The following is a 14,508-nucleotide window of genomic DNA, read 5'->3' as shown; positions in this document are numbered from 1 at the left end:
CACCTATGCTCTGTAAAGGTCATGAATATTGTTTCTGGAAATACCCCTTTAAATTGTCCTCGTGATCGTTCCTTAAAAGAAGACTGCTGTGAAAACAAGTATTTGCTTATAATCATCCTTATTAAAAAAAAAAGCGTATGGGATACTAAAAGATATGAACAACTAGTGTGCAGATGTAGCAGAGGTGTATTTGTCATTTGAGAAAAATATCACGAGTTATCGGTGGTTTTCCATAGGACTATAGATAACCCAATTACATTATCAGTGTCCACAATAGAAACCATTTAGCTCGATCTGTCAATAAACACATGGAGATTTCCACGTGCACGGGATAGCGTATGCCACAATCTTTCTAGAGAACAATCATTCATTCCGATTATCTGATTTAGAGCAGATACAAACAGGTTATAGTTGTAAATAAGTAAACTAGTATCAAGGTTCATAAATAATATATTACATATCGGCTGGAGGCTGCTCAAAGGACCTGCCCATGATCAAAGAAAAATGAACGCAGCAACCAGCAGCAAAGCTTCATGGTCCTGAATATCTAGACCAAAAGAAATGCAATTATAGGGTTGGTTGCCGCAACGTACGCAGTAAATGTTCCATGGAAATGCTTTTTAATGATTGTGAGTTTTGCAAGTCTTAAATAGGTTGTCGGCTTTAGGAAACACATTGTCAAATATCCAATCTGTGTACAATATTCTGAATTAATAGAGGAGGGTCTCTCATTCAGGACCTCCATCAATTAGCCAGAGTGAAGAACGGCTTCAGGGCCGGGATGAGGGGTAGGTAGAGAAGGCAGCTGTCTTGGGCGCCATTGAGGTGGGGAAGCAATTTATTAATAAAGAAAATGCTTTGCTGGACACTGTAACCAAGATGCGGATAATGCTCTAGGTGCTGGAGGACCATGACAACTTCCCTTTAGAATGGCAATTTAATGAAGGATTGTTCATGCTAAAGAAAAAGAAATTCACACAAAATGGAGCGGCAGGTGGGAATGCAATTTTAAAACCCTGCCTTGGGCACCAGTGGCGTAACTACCGCTGTAGCAGCCAAAGCGGCTGCTACGGGGCCCGCGGCGTGAGGGGGCGGGTGCTCCCCCCAGGGCCGGAGGCTCCACTAACCGACGCTATGGCTGCTACAGCGCGACGCCACTGAACACTACGGCAGAGCAGAGAGGTATCTCCCCCTCTGCCATTAAAGGGGTTGTTCCTACAAAAGACATGTAGGAACAACCTGCGTGTGTGATCGCTGGGACCCCCAGCGATAAGGAGAACGGGGGACCGAAAGTCCCCCAATGTTCTTCATGAGAAACCTTGGATTTCCGGTGTCTGTTTCTCATGGAGAACTTCAGGGGACTTTCAGTCCCCCGTTCTCCTTATTGCTGCCAGCGATCACACATGTATCCCTTATCCTGTGGATAAGGGATACATCTCTTTTGTAGGACAAACTATAGGCCATGTTTTTTGGGAGGGGTTTGGCGCTGTATGGCGTTGTCTACAGGGGGGCTGCATGGCGTTATCTACAGGGGGGCTGTATGGCGTTATCTACAGGGGGGGCTGTATGACGTTATCTACAGGGGGGGCTGTATGGCGTTATCTACAGGGGGGGCTGTATGGCGTTATCTACAGGGGGGGCTGTATGGCGTTATCTACAGGGGGGGCTGTATGGCGTTATCTACAGGGGGGGCTGTATGGCGTTATCTACAGGGGGGGCTGTCTGGTGCTATATACAGGGGGACTGTATGGTGCTTTGTACAGGGGGCTGTATGGCGCTATCTACTGGGTAAAGGGGTTGAATGGCACTATATACAGGGAGGGGGCTGTATGACGTTATCTACAGGGGGGCTGTATGGCGCTATTTACAGAGGGGCTGTATGGTGCTATATACAGGGCGCCGTGTATGGCGCTATCTACAGGGTGGCGGTGTGTGGATGAATCTATAGGGAGGCACTATCTACAAGTGGGGGTTGTGACACCCAGGGGAGTCCCAGTCAAAAGTTTGCTATGGGGCCCAGTCTTTCCTAGTTACGCCCCTGTTGGGCACCAAAAGAGTTTGTCTTGTATCTGAGCCTCTAAAAAGAGCGTCTCTCTCTTTGGAGGACGCCGCACGTCTATGCATTACATGGACAGCCTATTGATATTTAATGGGTACCATGTAATGTTTCATTTTCCCTGTGGTGGCGCTGCAGGAATGCAGAACACGCGCTGTCGGGTTTTCACAGATTTCAGCTATTCACTGGAGTACCCAACAGAATCAGCTTATCGTTGAGGACCCTTCAAATAAAAAAGGATCACCCAATGCAGGCAGGTTCTTTAAAATTTTCTATTGGGAGGCCAGAAAAAGTGTTAATAAGCATTTATCATGGCCATCCTCTCACCACTTAGCAGCACTCAAGCAAGCCCATCAGTATATCACGTATATGTGGTGCGCTTTATACCAGCGCCCCACAAGGTCATTTCAAAAGTGCAATTTTATCCACCAATTTAGTGTAACGAGACCATTTTACAGTTGCCCTAATTTAAATGTCTGTCCTTGCGTCACGAATGGCGTCACGATCTCCTGAAAACAAATTTTCAGACAAGCTATGTAGGGCAAACTGTAAACATAACAAAAGCAATGATCAGATCCAGTGCCTACTGAGAGGACACCACAGAAAATTGCTGGAACAACGCGAGTAAAAGTTTGTTCTTTTTCATATTTATATTGCTTTACTCTTTTTTTTATTGTTCTTTGCGATCCGGCGGTCCAAACTTTATTTTTTGCTTGACACAGCTGTATGAGGCTTTGGTTTTCACAGGACAAGCTGTAATTTATGTAGGTGTCATTTTTTTGAGACCTATACAGTAGCGTTTAATTTATATTCATGTTTATTTGGAAAAAAGCAATTCTGCTGCAGTTTTTATGTTTTTATATTTTTTTACACACCATACACCGATAATCATAAATGATGTCATAAATTCATTGTACAAGTTGTTACGGTTGTGAGGATACCAAATAGTTGGAATTTATTTACCATTTCGGGACTCCTATTTAATAAATTTTATTGTAAAAAAAATGTGTGCTTGTGTGGTTTGTTTTTTTACATTACTCTTTATTGTTCATTTTACTTTTTAATTATTTTTTTTTTAACAAAAAACATGGTCAGACAGCCCTGAGCAATGGACCCTGGGCTGTCTGCTTATAAGAGGTATGGGCCGCAATTGAGTCACTGGGGTCCCCCTTCAGTTTCTCCCTCGGAATGCCGGGTTCAGCGTTGACCGCGGCATTCAAAAAGAGTTAACCGACGGAGATCAGAGGTTCCTCCGATTCCCACCACTAGATCGTGGCTGCAGCTGTTTATTAATGCTGTTGCCTGCTCCTGATCCCACAGGCATAGTTGCTGTGCCCGCGCAATCAGTAGGGTGGGTATGCTCGTCCTGATGCGACAAATGCCTACTGCTCAGGACGATTGATTATTTTATGGTTTATATCAAGGAACATTCCTAGTTTCATTGTTGATAAACATGCCAAAACTGCTCCAAAACGTATACAGGTACGGAAGTAGTAAAAAGATATAAAAAAGAAAAAAAAAAAGAAAAAAGAGAAATAATGTAATTATGCAAATTAATATGCCAGTCACGCTCAATTAATCCCCGAAGTGTACTGTAGTTGCAGGTGGTTGATACCTTTATGCTAGTTTGATTCAGTATAGTTTGATGCATTTTTATTTTTTTTGTTTTTTTTAAATCGGAGGCCAGTTATGTATCCAAAAGAGGAGAAATGCATAAAGGAAAGACTTCTACTGCTCATCGTTTGTAGATTCACTCAAGTATTGACTTTACAAGAAAAAAATAATCATCAAAAAATGTATTCTCCAAAAAAAAGTAACAACTTTTTTTTATCGGTTCAGTTTTTCACACACTAGGGTGGGTATTAAAAACACGTACACACGTCAAATTCTCTTAATTTCGCTCCATATAAATCATATTTAAAATCTAACCAATTTATAATGGGAATAATAAACAATGATCCAGACTGGCTGCTGAACGCTGCTCTACCCTGAACTCATCTTGAACCACATCAAACCTTAGACATTAAGGTTGACTCTACTCTCAAGCATCTTATTACATTTCACGGAATATCTAGAAAAAAATACAAAATAAATCCACTCGTTCAGTCGAGTTCAAGAGGATCATGCTATTTATTGTGATAAAAATCAATGAGATATGAGACGTTCCAATCCAGGAGTGAAACAAATGTGGCCCTTTCAGACCTTAAACACTAAATTCTTTCATGTATGGTCAGTGGACTATAAGGCAGGAAGGGTTGTCTTTCATAAAGCGTGTATTCTTTTTATCACTATAATACTTCATTCAAGAATCGGCACCTAGGATTTGTCTCAAGTTCCCACTACGACTATTGGTGGGCGTCCGTGGGACGGATTAAACTTGCAACCCAAATCATATTAAAATAAAAAAAAGTCAGAGAACACATTCTTCCCTTCCTACGTACAACTGGGATTCAAAATATTGCTCTAAACTTGCGACCCAAACTTGCGCTCTTTACAAATATCTTATAATAAGGGTATGTTCACACGCAGTGGTTTTAGACGCAATTCGGGCGTTTTACGCCTCTAATTACGCCTGATAAAACGCCCCTAATACGCCTACAAACATCTGCCCATTGCTTTCAATGGGAATTACGATGTTCTGTTCCCACGAGCCTTTATTTTACGTGTCGCTGTCAAAATACGGTGTGTAAAATGACGGCTCATCAAAAGAAGTGCAGGACACTTCTTGGGACGTTTTTGGAGGCGTTTTTCATTGACTCCATTGAAAAACAGCTCCAAAAACAGCCGTAAAAAACGCGTGTTAAAAAAAAACGTCTGAAAATCAGGAGCTGTTTTCGGCTGAAAACAGCGCCGTATTTTCAAAAGTTTTTGCTCACTGCGTGTGAACATACCCTTACAGTTAAGTAAGAGAAAAACTCTCAAGCTCCTGCAAGTCTGGGATCTCTTGGTTGGTTCTAGAATACAGTATGATGCTTGAATTTCAAAGTATGTAGCGCAGCACTCTTCTACTTGTAAACAGCTTCCATTGTGGTCTAGAATACAGGTTGCGTGCTTGAGACCCCACAATGTAGATTTACACCGATCAGCCATAACATTAAAACCACCTGTTTAACCCCTTTAGGACGCAGCCTAGTTTTTTTAAATCGGACATATTTAGCTTTATGTGATAATAACTTTGGAATACTTAAACCTATCCAGGCGATTCGGAGACTGTTTTCTCGTGAGACATTGGGCGTTATGTTTGTGGTAAAATTTGGTCGATGTATTTATTTGTAAAAAAAATAGCAAAATTGAGAAAATTTGAAAAAAAAATAGAATTTTTCTGAATTTAAATGCATCTGCTTGTAAGACAGGGGGTTACACCACACAAAATAGTTACCAGTTCACATTTCCTATATGTCTACTTTATGTTGGCATCATTGTTTGAATATTCATTTTTTTTCTAGGATGTTACACGGCTTAGAACATAAGCAGCAATTTATGATATTTTGAATAAAATGTCAAAAGCCTTATTTTTAGGTACCAGTTTAGTTCTGAAGTGGCTTTGAAGGGCTTATATATGAGGGTATGTTCACACGGCCTATTTACGGACGTAAATCGGGCGTTTTTGCCCCGAATTACGCCCGAAAATAGCGCCTCAATAGCGCTGACAAACATCTGCCCATTGAAAGCAATGGGCAGACGTTTGTCTGTTCACACGAGGCGTATATTTACGCGCCGCTGTCAAATGACGGCGCGTAAATAGACGCCCGCGTAGAAGAAGTGACCTGTCACTTCTTTGGCCGTAATTGGAGCCGCTATTCATTGACTCCAATGAATAGCAGCGCTAATTACGGCCGTAATTGACGCGGCGTTCAAGCGCCTGCACATGCCGGTACGGCTGAAATTACGGGGATGTTTTCAGGCTGAAACATCCCCGTAATTTCAGCCGTTACGGACCCCCGCCGTGTGAACATACCCTGAGAAACCCGACCCCCTCAAAGTATTCAAAACAGCATTTAGAACGTTTATTAACCCTTTAGGTGTTTCACAGGAATTTAAAGCAAAGTAGAAGTGAAATGTACAAATTTCATTTTTTTGCCAGAAAATCCTTTTTATTCCATTTTTTTCTGTAAAACAGAAGGTTTTACCAGAGAAACGCAACTCAATACTTATTGCCCAGATTCTGCCGTTTTTATCCCACATGTGGCCCTGGTGTGCTAATGGACTGACGCACCGGTCTCAGGTGCACCTAGTGGATTTTGAGGCCTCCTTTTTATTACGCACCATGTCCGGTTTGTAGAGGTCTTGTGGTGCCAAAACAGTGGAAATCCCCCAGAAGTGACCCTATTTGGCAAACTTTACCCCTCAAGGAACTTATCAAGGGGTATAGTGTGCATTTGGACCCCACAGGTTTTTTGCTGCATTTGTGGAACTTGGCTGTGCAATTGAAAATCAAATTTTTCCGATAAAAGGTACGAATTTTTAATTTTGACAAGGAATAAAGGAGAAAAACCAACCTAACATTTGTAAAGCAATTTCTCCCGATTACGGCAATACCTCACATGTGGTCACATGTGGTCATAAACTGCTGGTTGGAAAAACGGCAGAGCTCAGAAAGGCAGGAGTGCGTTTTGGCATGTAGATTTTGCTGGATTGGTTTCTGGGCGCCATGTCGTATTTGCAGAGCTTCTGAGGTACCAGAACAGGGGAAATCCCTTAAAAGTGACCCTAGTTTGGAAACTAGACCCCTTGAGGAATTCATTGTAGTTTTCATGCGATTTTTTGATCAGTTTTTATTTTATTTTTTTAATGCGTGGTGACCTAAAAACAGCAATTCTACTATGGTTTTTTTTATTCCTTTTTTTACAGCGTTCACCGTGCGCTACAAATGACATTCACTTTATTCTGCGGGGCGATACCAGATGTTTATAGTTTTTTTTATTTCTTATGGCATTTGCACAATAAAATACTTTTTACAAAAATAATTTACTTTTTGTGTTACCTTATTCTGAGGCTGGGTTCACACGACCTATTTTCAGACGTAAACGAGGCGTATTATGCCTCGTTTTACGTCTGAAAATAGGGCTACAATACGTCGGCAAACATCTGCCCATTCATTAGAATGGATTTGCCGACGTACTGTGCAGACGACCTGTCATTTACGCGTCGTCATTTGACAGCTGTCAAACGACGACGCGTAAAAATACAGCCTCGTCAAAAGAAGTGCAGGACACTTCTTCGGATGTTTTTGGAGCCGTTTTCTCATAGACTCTAATGAAAACAGCTCCAAAAACGGACGTAAAAAACGGCGCGAAAAACGCGAGTTGCTCAAAAAACATCTGAAAATCAGGGGCTGTTTTCCCTTGAAAACAGCTCCGTATTTTCAGACGTTTTTGGTCACTACGTGTGCACATACCCTAAGACGTACTAGGTCAGAAGAAGCGCGATCTCCAGCGCGAAACAGGCTGTAACCTACAACTAGCTGTCCTCCCTGTAATGCTTTTACCCTCGCCAAGGTGACACAATAAAGTTAAGAAGATTTGCAAACGGGTGAGTGCCGCATTTTCATTTCTTTCATCTATATTATTCAAAGAGCCATAACTTTTTTGTTTTTCTATCAATAAAGCCATGTGAGGACTTGTTTTTTGCGTAACGATCATTTTTATGTACATGCAACTTTTTGACCAAACAATTGTGATTCTGGTAAGGTTTATTATTTTCTTTTAGGGCATTCACCGTGCGGGATAATTAACAAAATACTTTTGTAGTTCAGGCCGTTACGGACGTGGCGATACCAATTATGTATAGTTTATTTGTTTATTTTTATTAATAAAGGACTGATAAGGGAAAAAGGGGGATTTTTACTTTTCTAACTTTTTTATTTTCTATTTTTACACAAGTTTTTTGTTAACTTTTTTACTTTGTCCCACTAGTGGACTAGAAGGCAGGAGGCCCTGATCGCAATTCGAATACACTGCACTACATGCATAGTGCAGTTTATTAGAGCTGTCAGCTACTCGCTGACAGCAAGCATAGTGGGTCCTGACTATGTCAGGACCCACTAGGCTTCCGTAGATGGCATAGCCGGAGCCCATTATTAGTCCTCCGGTTGCCATAGCAACCATCGACACCCGCTATCATGTTGCGGGCCGTCGATGGTAGTTTAACCCCTAAGAAGCCGCGATCGCTATTGAACGCGGCTTCTAAGGGGTTAATCAGCGGGGACACCGCGATCGGTCCCCGCTGAAGAAGCTGCGGCAATTGCTGTACGAGACTGCAGTTGTCACAGCTCCTGTATGTGCCGGGAGGACGGCCGAAATGGCCGATCCTCCCGTGACGTACTATTAGGTCAATGTGCACGAACGATGCAGTTACCATGACCAAACAGTATGTTCAGGAGCTAGAAGGGGTTAATTTTGTGTACGTCCCCCCTCATGCCACCAAAACAGCTCTGACCCGTTGACTACGCTATTGATTGTCAAAACAACGGAAACCTTACAGAACGGTGACAAATGGAAACCATTTGCAACGGATCCGTCGCCACCGTTTCCATTTGTTTCAGTGTGGGTTTTGTTCATGGGTTCCCCTGACTGAAAGGTCATACAGAACCCATGAACGGAACCCAGACACAGATGTGAACGAAGCCTAAGCAATGCACTCGTCCGTCCACACGATGTAAAAAAAAGAAAAAATTTTTTTGTGATTCATCAGACCAGGCCACCTTTTTCCATTGCTCTATGGTTCAGTTCTATGCAGCTACACCACACCATATGCAGCAAGCCACGATCTGTGTGTTTGGACACCTTTTTATCATAGCCAATATAAACTTTTTCCGCAATTTGAGTTACGGTAGCTCTGTGGGATCGGGCCAAATTGGCTAGCCTTTGCTCCCCACATGCATCAATGAGCCTTGGGCAGCCATGAGCCTGTTGTCCTTTGTTGTACACACTTAGTAGGTACAGTACTAACCACTGCATTAGGGGAACACCTCACAAGATCTGCCGTTTTGAAGATGCTGTAACCCAGTCGACTAGCCATCACAATTTGGCCCTTGTCAAAAACATTTTTTTCTGCTTGCAACTTATCAACTTCAAGACCTGATTATTCACTTGCTGCCTAATATATTTCACCCCTTGTCAGGCGCCATAGTAACGAGATAGTCTATATTATTCATGCCACCTTTTAGTGGTTTTAATACTATGGCTGATCGGTGTATATGCCATTGAAGGGTTGTGGAAAGGTGGATGACAAGTCTTTTGCATCGTAAGGGTATGTGCACACGATGAGAGGCTTTTACGTCTGAAAAGACAGACTTTTTTCAGGAGAAAACAGCTGCCTCGTTTCAGCCGTAATTGCTCCTCCTCGTATTATGCGAGGCGTCTGACGCTCGTAAATCTTGAGCTGCTCTTCATTGTCTTCAATGAACGGCTCAAATTACATAGCAAAGAAGTGTCCGGCACTTCTTTGCCGAGGCAGTCAATTTACGCGTCGTCGTTTGACCGCTGTCAAACGACGACGCGTAAATGACAGGTCGTCTGCACAGTACGTCGGCAAACCCATTCAAATGAATGGGCAGATGTTTGCCGACGTATTGTAGCCCTATTTTCAGATGTAAAACGAGGCATAATACGCCTCGTTTACGTCTGAAAATAGGTCGTGTGAACCCAGCCTAACACTTGTAGGGGATGAATATAAAACCCCACCATTCCCTACAATAGAGTCTTATAACTGAATGTCAGATCCAACAAATTAGAGTTGGTCATGTATGTGTTAGTTTCCATGTACTTCATTAAAGAGATGGATGTGTGGGATTAATGGGACCTTCTGATACATCTGCTTGCCATGTCAGAAGATCCTATCCTTGGAATACCCAATTAAAGTTTCTACTCAACCACAATTATGACCATGTCTTCAGTTGTCCACATTATTAAGCCTATTTCACATGTAATAGAAAATAGGATGAGGGCACAAAGAACAAATTAGCAACGCAAAATTTAGATAATGGGTACAGTGGAGCAGAGGTCACCTTGGTGGCATGTGCTTAAATAAGCACAACTGTATGAAAAAAGTCTCGTACAATGAGATTGATCAAGTGCGTGACCAGTCACCATCCTACCTAAGGAACCTAAATATCCAATGTTGAGAATCCAATCAGATGATGTATCCGTAGGTTATTGTAGTAAACCAATGTTTTCCAGGTACTCCTAAGTCCCAATAAATTAACCGCAACACCTGCACCTGTCTACAACCGGACTGAAGGAGGTGTGGGTCGGGTATTGCAGCCGTAACATGCACGCTAAAATGCGCCCGCATTATCTCCTTATGAAATCGGCCTTAATGTCATAAAAGCTTTATTGCAAACAGATTGCACATTTTGTAATTGCCTATTACATCATGTCCCGCATCACATAAATCAAATCCTATAGTATAGCCTTAAAGCACACCAAAATGGTCTGCTCTTCCGTCTTTTTTCTTCTGTGTGGCCTTAGAACATTTTATATACTAAAGAATCACCAGCAAATAACAAAAACAGACAAAGTTCCAGCACATCGTCACCCGTGATTAGTTGCAACTCAATGGTCTGGAAATCGTAAACTGTATGTACTAAACAACATTAAAAAAACACTGCATCCTACAAGGCGATGCCAGCGACCATGACTGTAGCGGCACTGTATAATTAGATTTACTTCTATCTTATGCATTGCTAATTAACTGCAGACGGGTGACAGAGAGTGATTCGTTTCATGTGTTTGGCATATGCCATATTTTTTTTATTACATTTTGTAAACTAGAGATTTAAGGGGCAGATAATATTCTGAGACCAGGTTTTTAGGCTTGGCAAACGTAGGAAACTAGAAACAAGCAGAAAGGTTTTTGTAACATTAGTCGGCAGATGAATCCCTGAAAGCCGGCAAACCTTCTCAAATTGGTGTTGGCCGACATATTGTTTTTCACAAGTGATGCTCGTTTCAAGTGGTGCATACCTGTTTTTTTTGGAGCGCTCATCTTTTCCTCTTTTGACTCCAAATATTCTTGTAATCAGCGTGCTGAAGAGAAGTGTGGAGGAATTTCTCACCTAACGTAAACATAAAAGGGTAAAACTAAATATCACGGAGGAAAAAGACTTGCAGATGCCTACAGTACTTTCTTTTAAAAAACACACACCCTAGAACGGCAAATTTTAAGAAACAGATGTGGAGACACAATATTCTGAAGAACTTACAGACCACCTCATCTCAAAACCGGCTTTTATTTTAATGTTCATAAAGGAATTTTTAAACAAACCTATTGCACCTCCAATAACAAAACCATGCGCTCAATTGGATCAACGCGAACACTGTTTTTTATTACTTATGGCCCAGAAATGTGTTTAGTAAGGGATATTTTCAACATGAATGACGGATCGAGCAAGCGAAAACAGAAGCTGATCCAATAAGCAGAAAGCTATAGCAGTTCAATACCACCATAGAAGAAACATAAAATCTGCATCAAAAATAAAAAGTTGCCTACTACAGCATTTGTATGTGCTAAATAAAGCTGGCCATAGACGTACTATACTTGTCAGAAATTTAGGTTGGTTCGGTGAACAGTTAATTTCCCTGTTTCTATGGAAGGAGGAAGATAAGTCCATGGCGCTGCTTATCTTGTGAGGGGAACAAAGCATTATGCCTTAATGGACACAACCGTGTGTGCCAGCCAGGTCTCGTCAGTGATCCGTGGAAAGATCCCGCTAAAGTGAATAGGTCCGTGAAAACTATCGGGTGCCAGTCGGATGCAGTGAAAAACTGCCCGAGTGGCACTCGGTCTTGTGCAACGGGCATTAGAAAGTTTTATATCAAAACTTGCTTAACAGAGCCCTAACTTGAATCTCCTGGGTCCCAATGCAATGCAGACCCCCCCCCCTCCCTGATATTGAGTTTGCAACCTGCTCCTAGTTTCATGTGCATGTGTCCCTCCCAGTAGTACATACTGGGGTCTGTGTGTCCAGGATGCTGCTGCCTCAACTAGCTCATGTATCAGCACAGCTTCAACCTTGTACTCCTTCCCCCCTTCTACAGCCCATGAGGGGTCTCCTCTCCCCTATACCAACACAGACACTGATGCTGTCTGAGTGTGTGATCTCTCCCCCTCCCTCTGTAGATTCTGCTGTGGGTCCTCTCCTCCCTATCTACAGCCTGTGTGTTCTCACCGTGTACCCATGCAGATTCTCCTCATTCTCTGCTCCCTAATACGGCTTGTTTCACTGTGTTCGACTTCCTCCCCCTCCCTGTCTTATCTCTGAGAGAAGAGCAGAGAGAGCAGATGACATCAGCCCTGAGCAGACAGCAGCTATGAGCAGTGTCCAATCGGATCTCTGTCAGAAGCAGCAGCATAGCCAGTTACGTACACGAGATGCAACACTTTAGAGAAGCAAAATGGTAGGACATTCTTATTGAAGACTACTTAAAGTTGTATAACTTCGCATTTAGTGAGCAAATGAACAATAAAAAGCAATTTCAAAGCAACTGTGTCCATAGCCTCTAAGTAGTAAGCAAAACATGATCGTATAAATTTCCCTCGGCAAGAATTTATATAAATGGGATAACCTGATAACCTCTAAGCCATCTCAAAATATGAAGGCCACTTGAAAAGGGTGTCCATTGTCCCCCTACTTATCAATTGAGGGAGAGAGAGGGAGAGAGAGGGAGAGAGAGGGAGAGAGAGAGAGGGAGAGAGAGGGAGAGAGGGAGAGAGAGAGGGAGAGAGAGAGGGAGAGGGAGAGGGAGAGAGAGCGCGTGCGTGTATTGTCAGCATATGCAGATAGTGTTATTTCATATAACCAGGCCGAGGAAAGGGTCCCAGCTTTTTTTATTTTTATTTTTTTAAAAGGAGCTTAAAAATGGGGAGGTAAGCAACTTTAAAAGTTTATTTGTCCACTCCCCAGGGAAAAGTTTATTTTTTACATGAACAATTTTCCACCCATATATAAGATATTTCGGAATTATGCCCAATCAGATCTTACGAATATATAAAAGTTGAGCTTTGAAACAACCCTGGTGCAAACAAGTTTGAATTTGAAAAAAAAATATTTTGTCATTTATCCTGGTTTGGAAGAGTAAATCAAATCAAAATGTTGATTTTACCAAAATGTATATTGCTATTAGAAGCTATTGCGATTAGAATACCCTCACAATTGTTTAGTCTGTTAAATGAATATTGAATATTACATGTTGTTTGGAACAGAAAAAGACCCAGGCTGACCAAAAAGATGCTGTTCAGACCAAAGAAAGAGAGAAGGTGACCTGTCCCTTCTGGATTTTAAATCTTACTATGAGGCTGTAATATTGGGAAGCTTGTCCGATCTATTTCAATGTGACATAGTAATCCAATGGAGGAATTATGTTACGGAGTACCCTCATCCTCGATATTTTGGGCTCCTGCGGAAAGTTATGCTAAAATAGAAGCCTTTGTTTTGGGAAATTTATTTAGGACCATTAAGAACGGCAGTTTAAAGCTGGAACTGGGATTGGGCTCAGGCCCTCTCTAACACCCATTATAAGAAACCCTTTTTTCCACCTGCACACAGAAGAGATAAGTTTTTAGGCTTTACCCGAATACAGGGGCTAAACCTATATCAAGGCTTAGAAGGGGACAACATTAAACCTTTGTCAGCTTTGGTACATGGGAAAGAGAGAGAGGTCCACTCAAACTTAATTGAAATTGCCGGGGTGCCGGTGGCTGCAAAGGGACCCGGAGGCCTAATACTAGCCTCCCGGTATGCCTGGCAAAGAAGCCTTTCAGGCTCCGCCTGGAAGCGATTCCTAAAAGGCTTCCGTAGCTGCCGGCAAGATGGAGCCGGCTCAGGAGCTGAGCCGGCGTCATCAGCTTCGGATCTCAGCTGTATGCTACAGCTGACATCCACCAATAACATCAGGAACCGGAGCCAACTCCGATTCCTGCCATTAACCCCTTAGATGCAGCAATCGAAAGCGATCGCTGCATCTCAGAGGTTGCTAGCAGATCGGTAGCCCTGCCATGCGATAGCAGGACTGCCGACTACTGCTATGGCAACAGGAGGCCTAACAATGGCCTCCTGCTCTGCCATTACGGAAGCCGATTAGACCCCGCCCAGTGGCAAAGCCTTTTTGGCTTGTTGTCCGTGAATGACTGACAGATCTAATACATTGCACTAGATAGGTAGTGCAATCTATTAGAAAAAAAAAAATCTGACAGTTGGAGCTTCAAATCCCCCTAGTGGGACTAAAAGAAAAGTGTGAAAAAAAAGTTGTCAAAAATATAATAAAAGCTACAAGTGATAAAATCGTCCTTCTTCCCTTATCAAGTCCTTTATTATTGAAAAAAAATAAGCCATACATATTTGGTATCGCCGAGTCCGTAACGGCCTGAACTATAAAAAAAATTTATATTATTTATTCCACGCGGTGAGCAGCGTAAAAACAATGCCAGAATTTTAGTTTTTTGGACACGTT

At 42.2% G+C, this 14,508-nt stretch overlaps 1 protein-coding gene across 2 annotated transcripts in view; it reads right to left on the bottom strand.

The window, feature by feature from the left end:
- The window catches only part of THADA (THADA armadillo repeat containing), a 479,325-nt gene that overhangs the window by 293,291 nt on the left and 171,526 nt on the right, over positions 1-14,508 (bottom strand). For both annotated transcript variants that reach the window (XM_075863236.1, XM_075863235.1), the window contains exon 26: positions 11,023-11,114. In XM_075863236.1, coding sequence (XP_075719351.1) covers positions 11,023-11,114 — 92 coding nt within the window. The remainder of the gene's footprint in view (positions 1-11,022; positions 11,115-14,508) is intronic.

Source organism: Rhinoderma darwinii, chromosome 4 (assembly GCF_050947455.1).
Source record: "Rhinoderma darwinii isolate aRhiDar2 chromosome 4, aRhiDar2.hap1, whole genome shotgun sequence".
In the NCBI taxonomy this organism is placed as follows: domain Eukaryota; kingdom Metazoa; phylum Chordata; class Amphibia; order Anura; family Rhinodermatidae; genus Rhinoderma; species Rhinoderma darwinii.
Note: the sequence above shows the minus strand (reverse complement) of the source record. Positions and strands in the feature narration are given on the sequence as shown.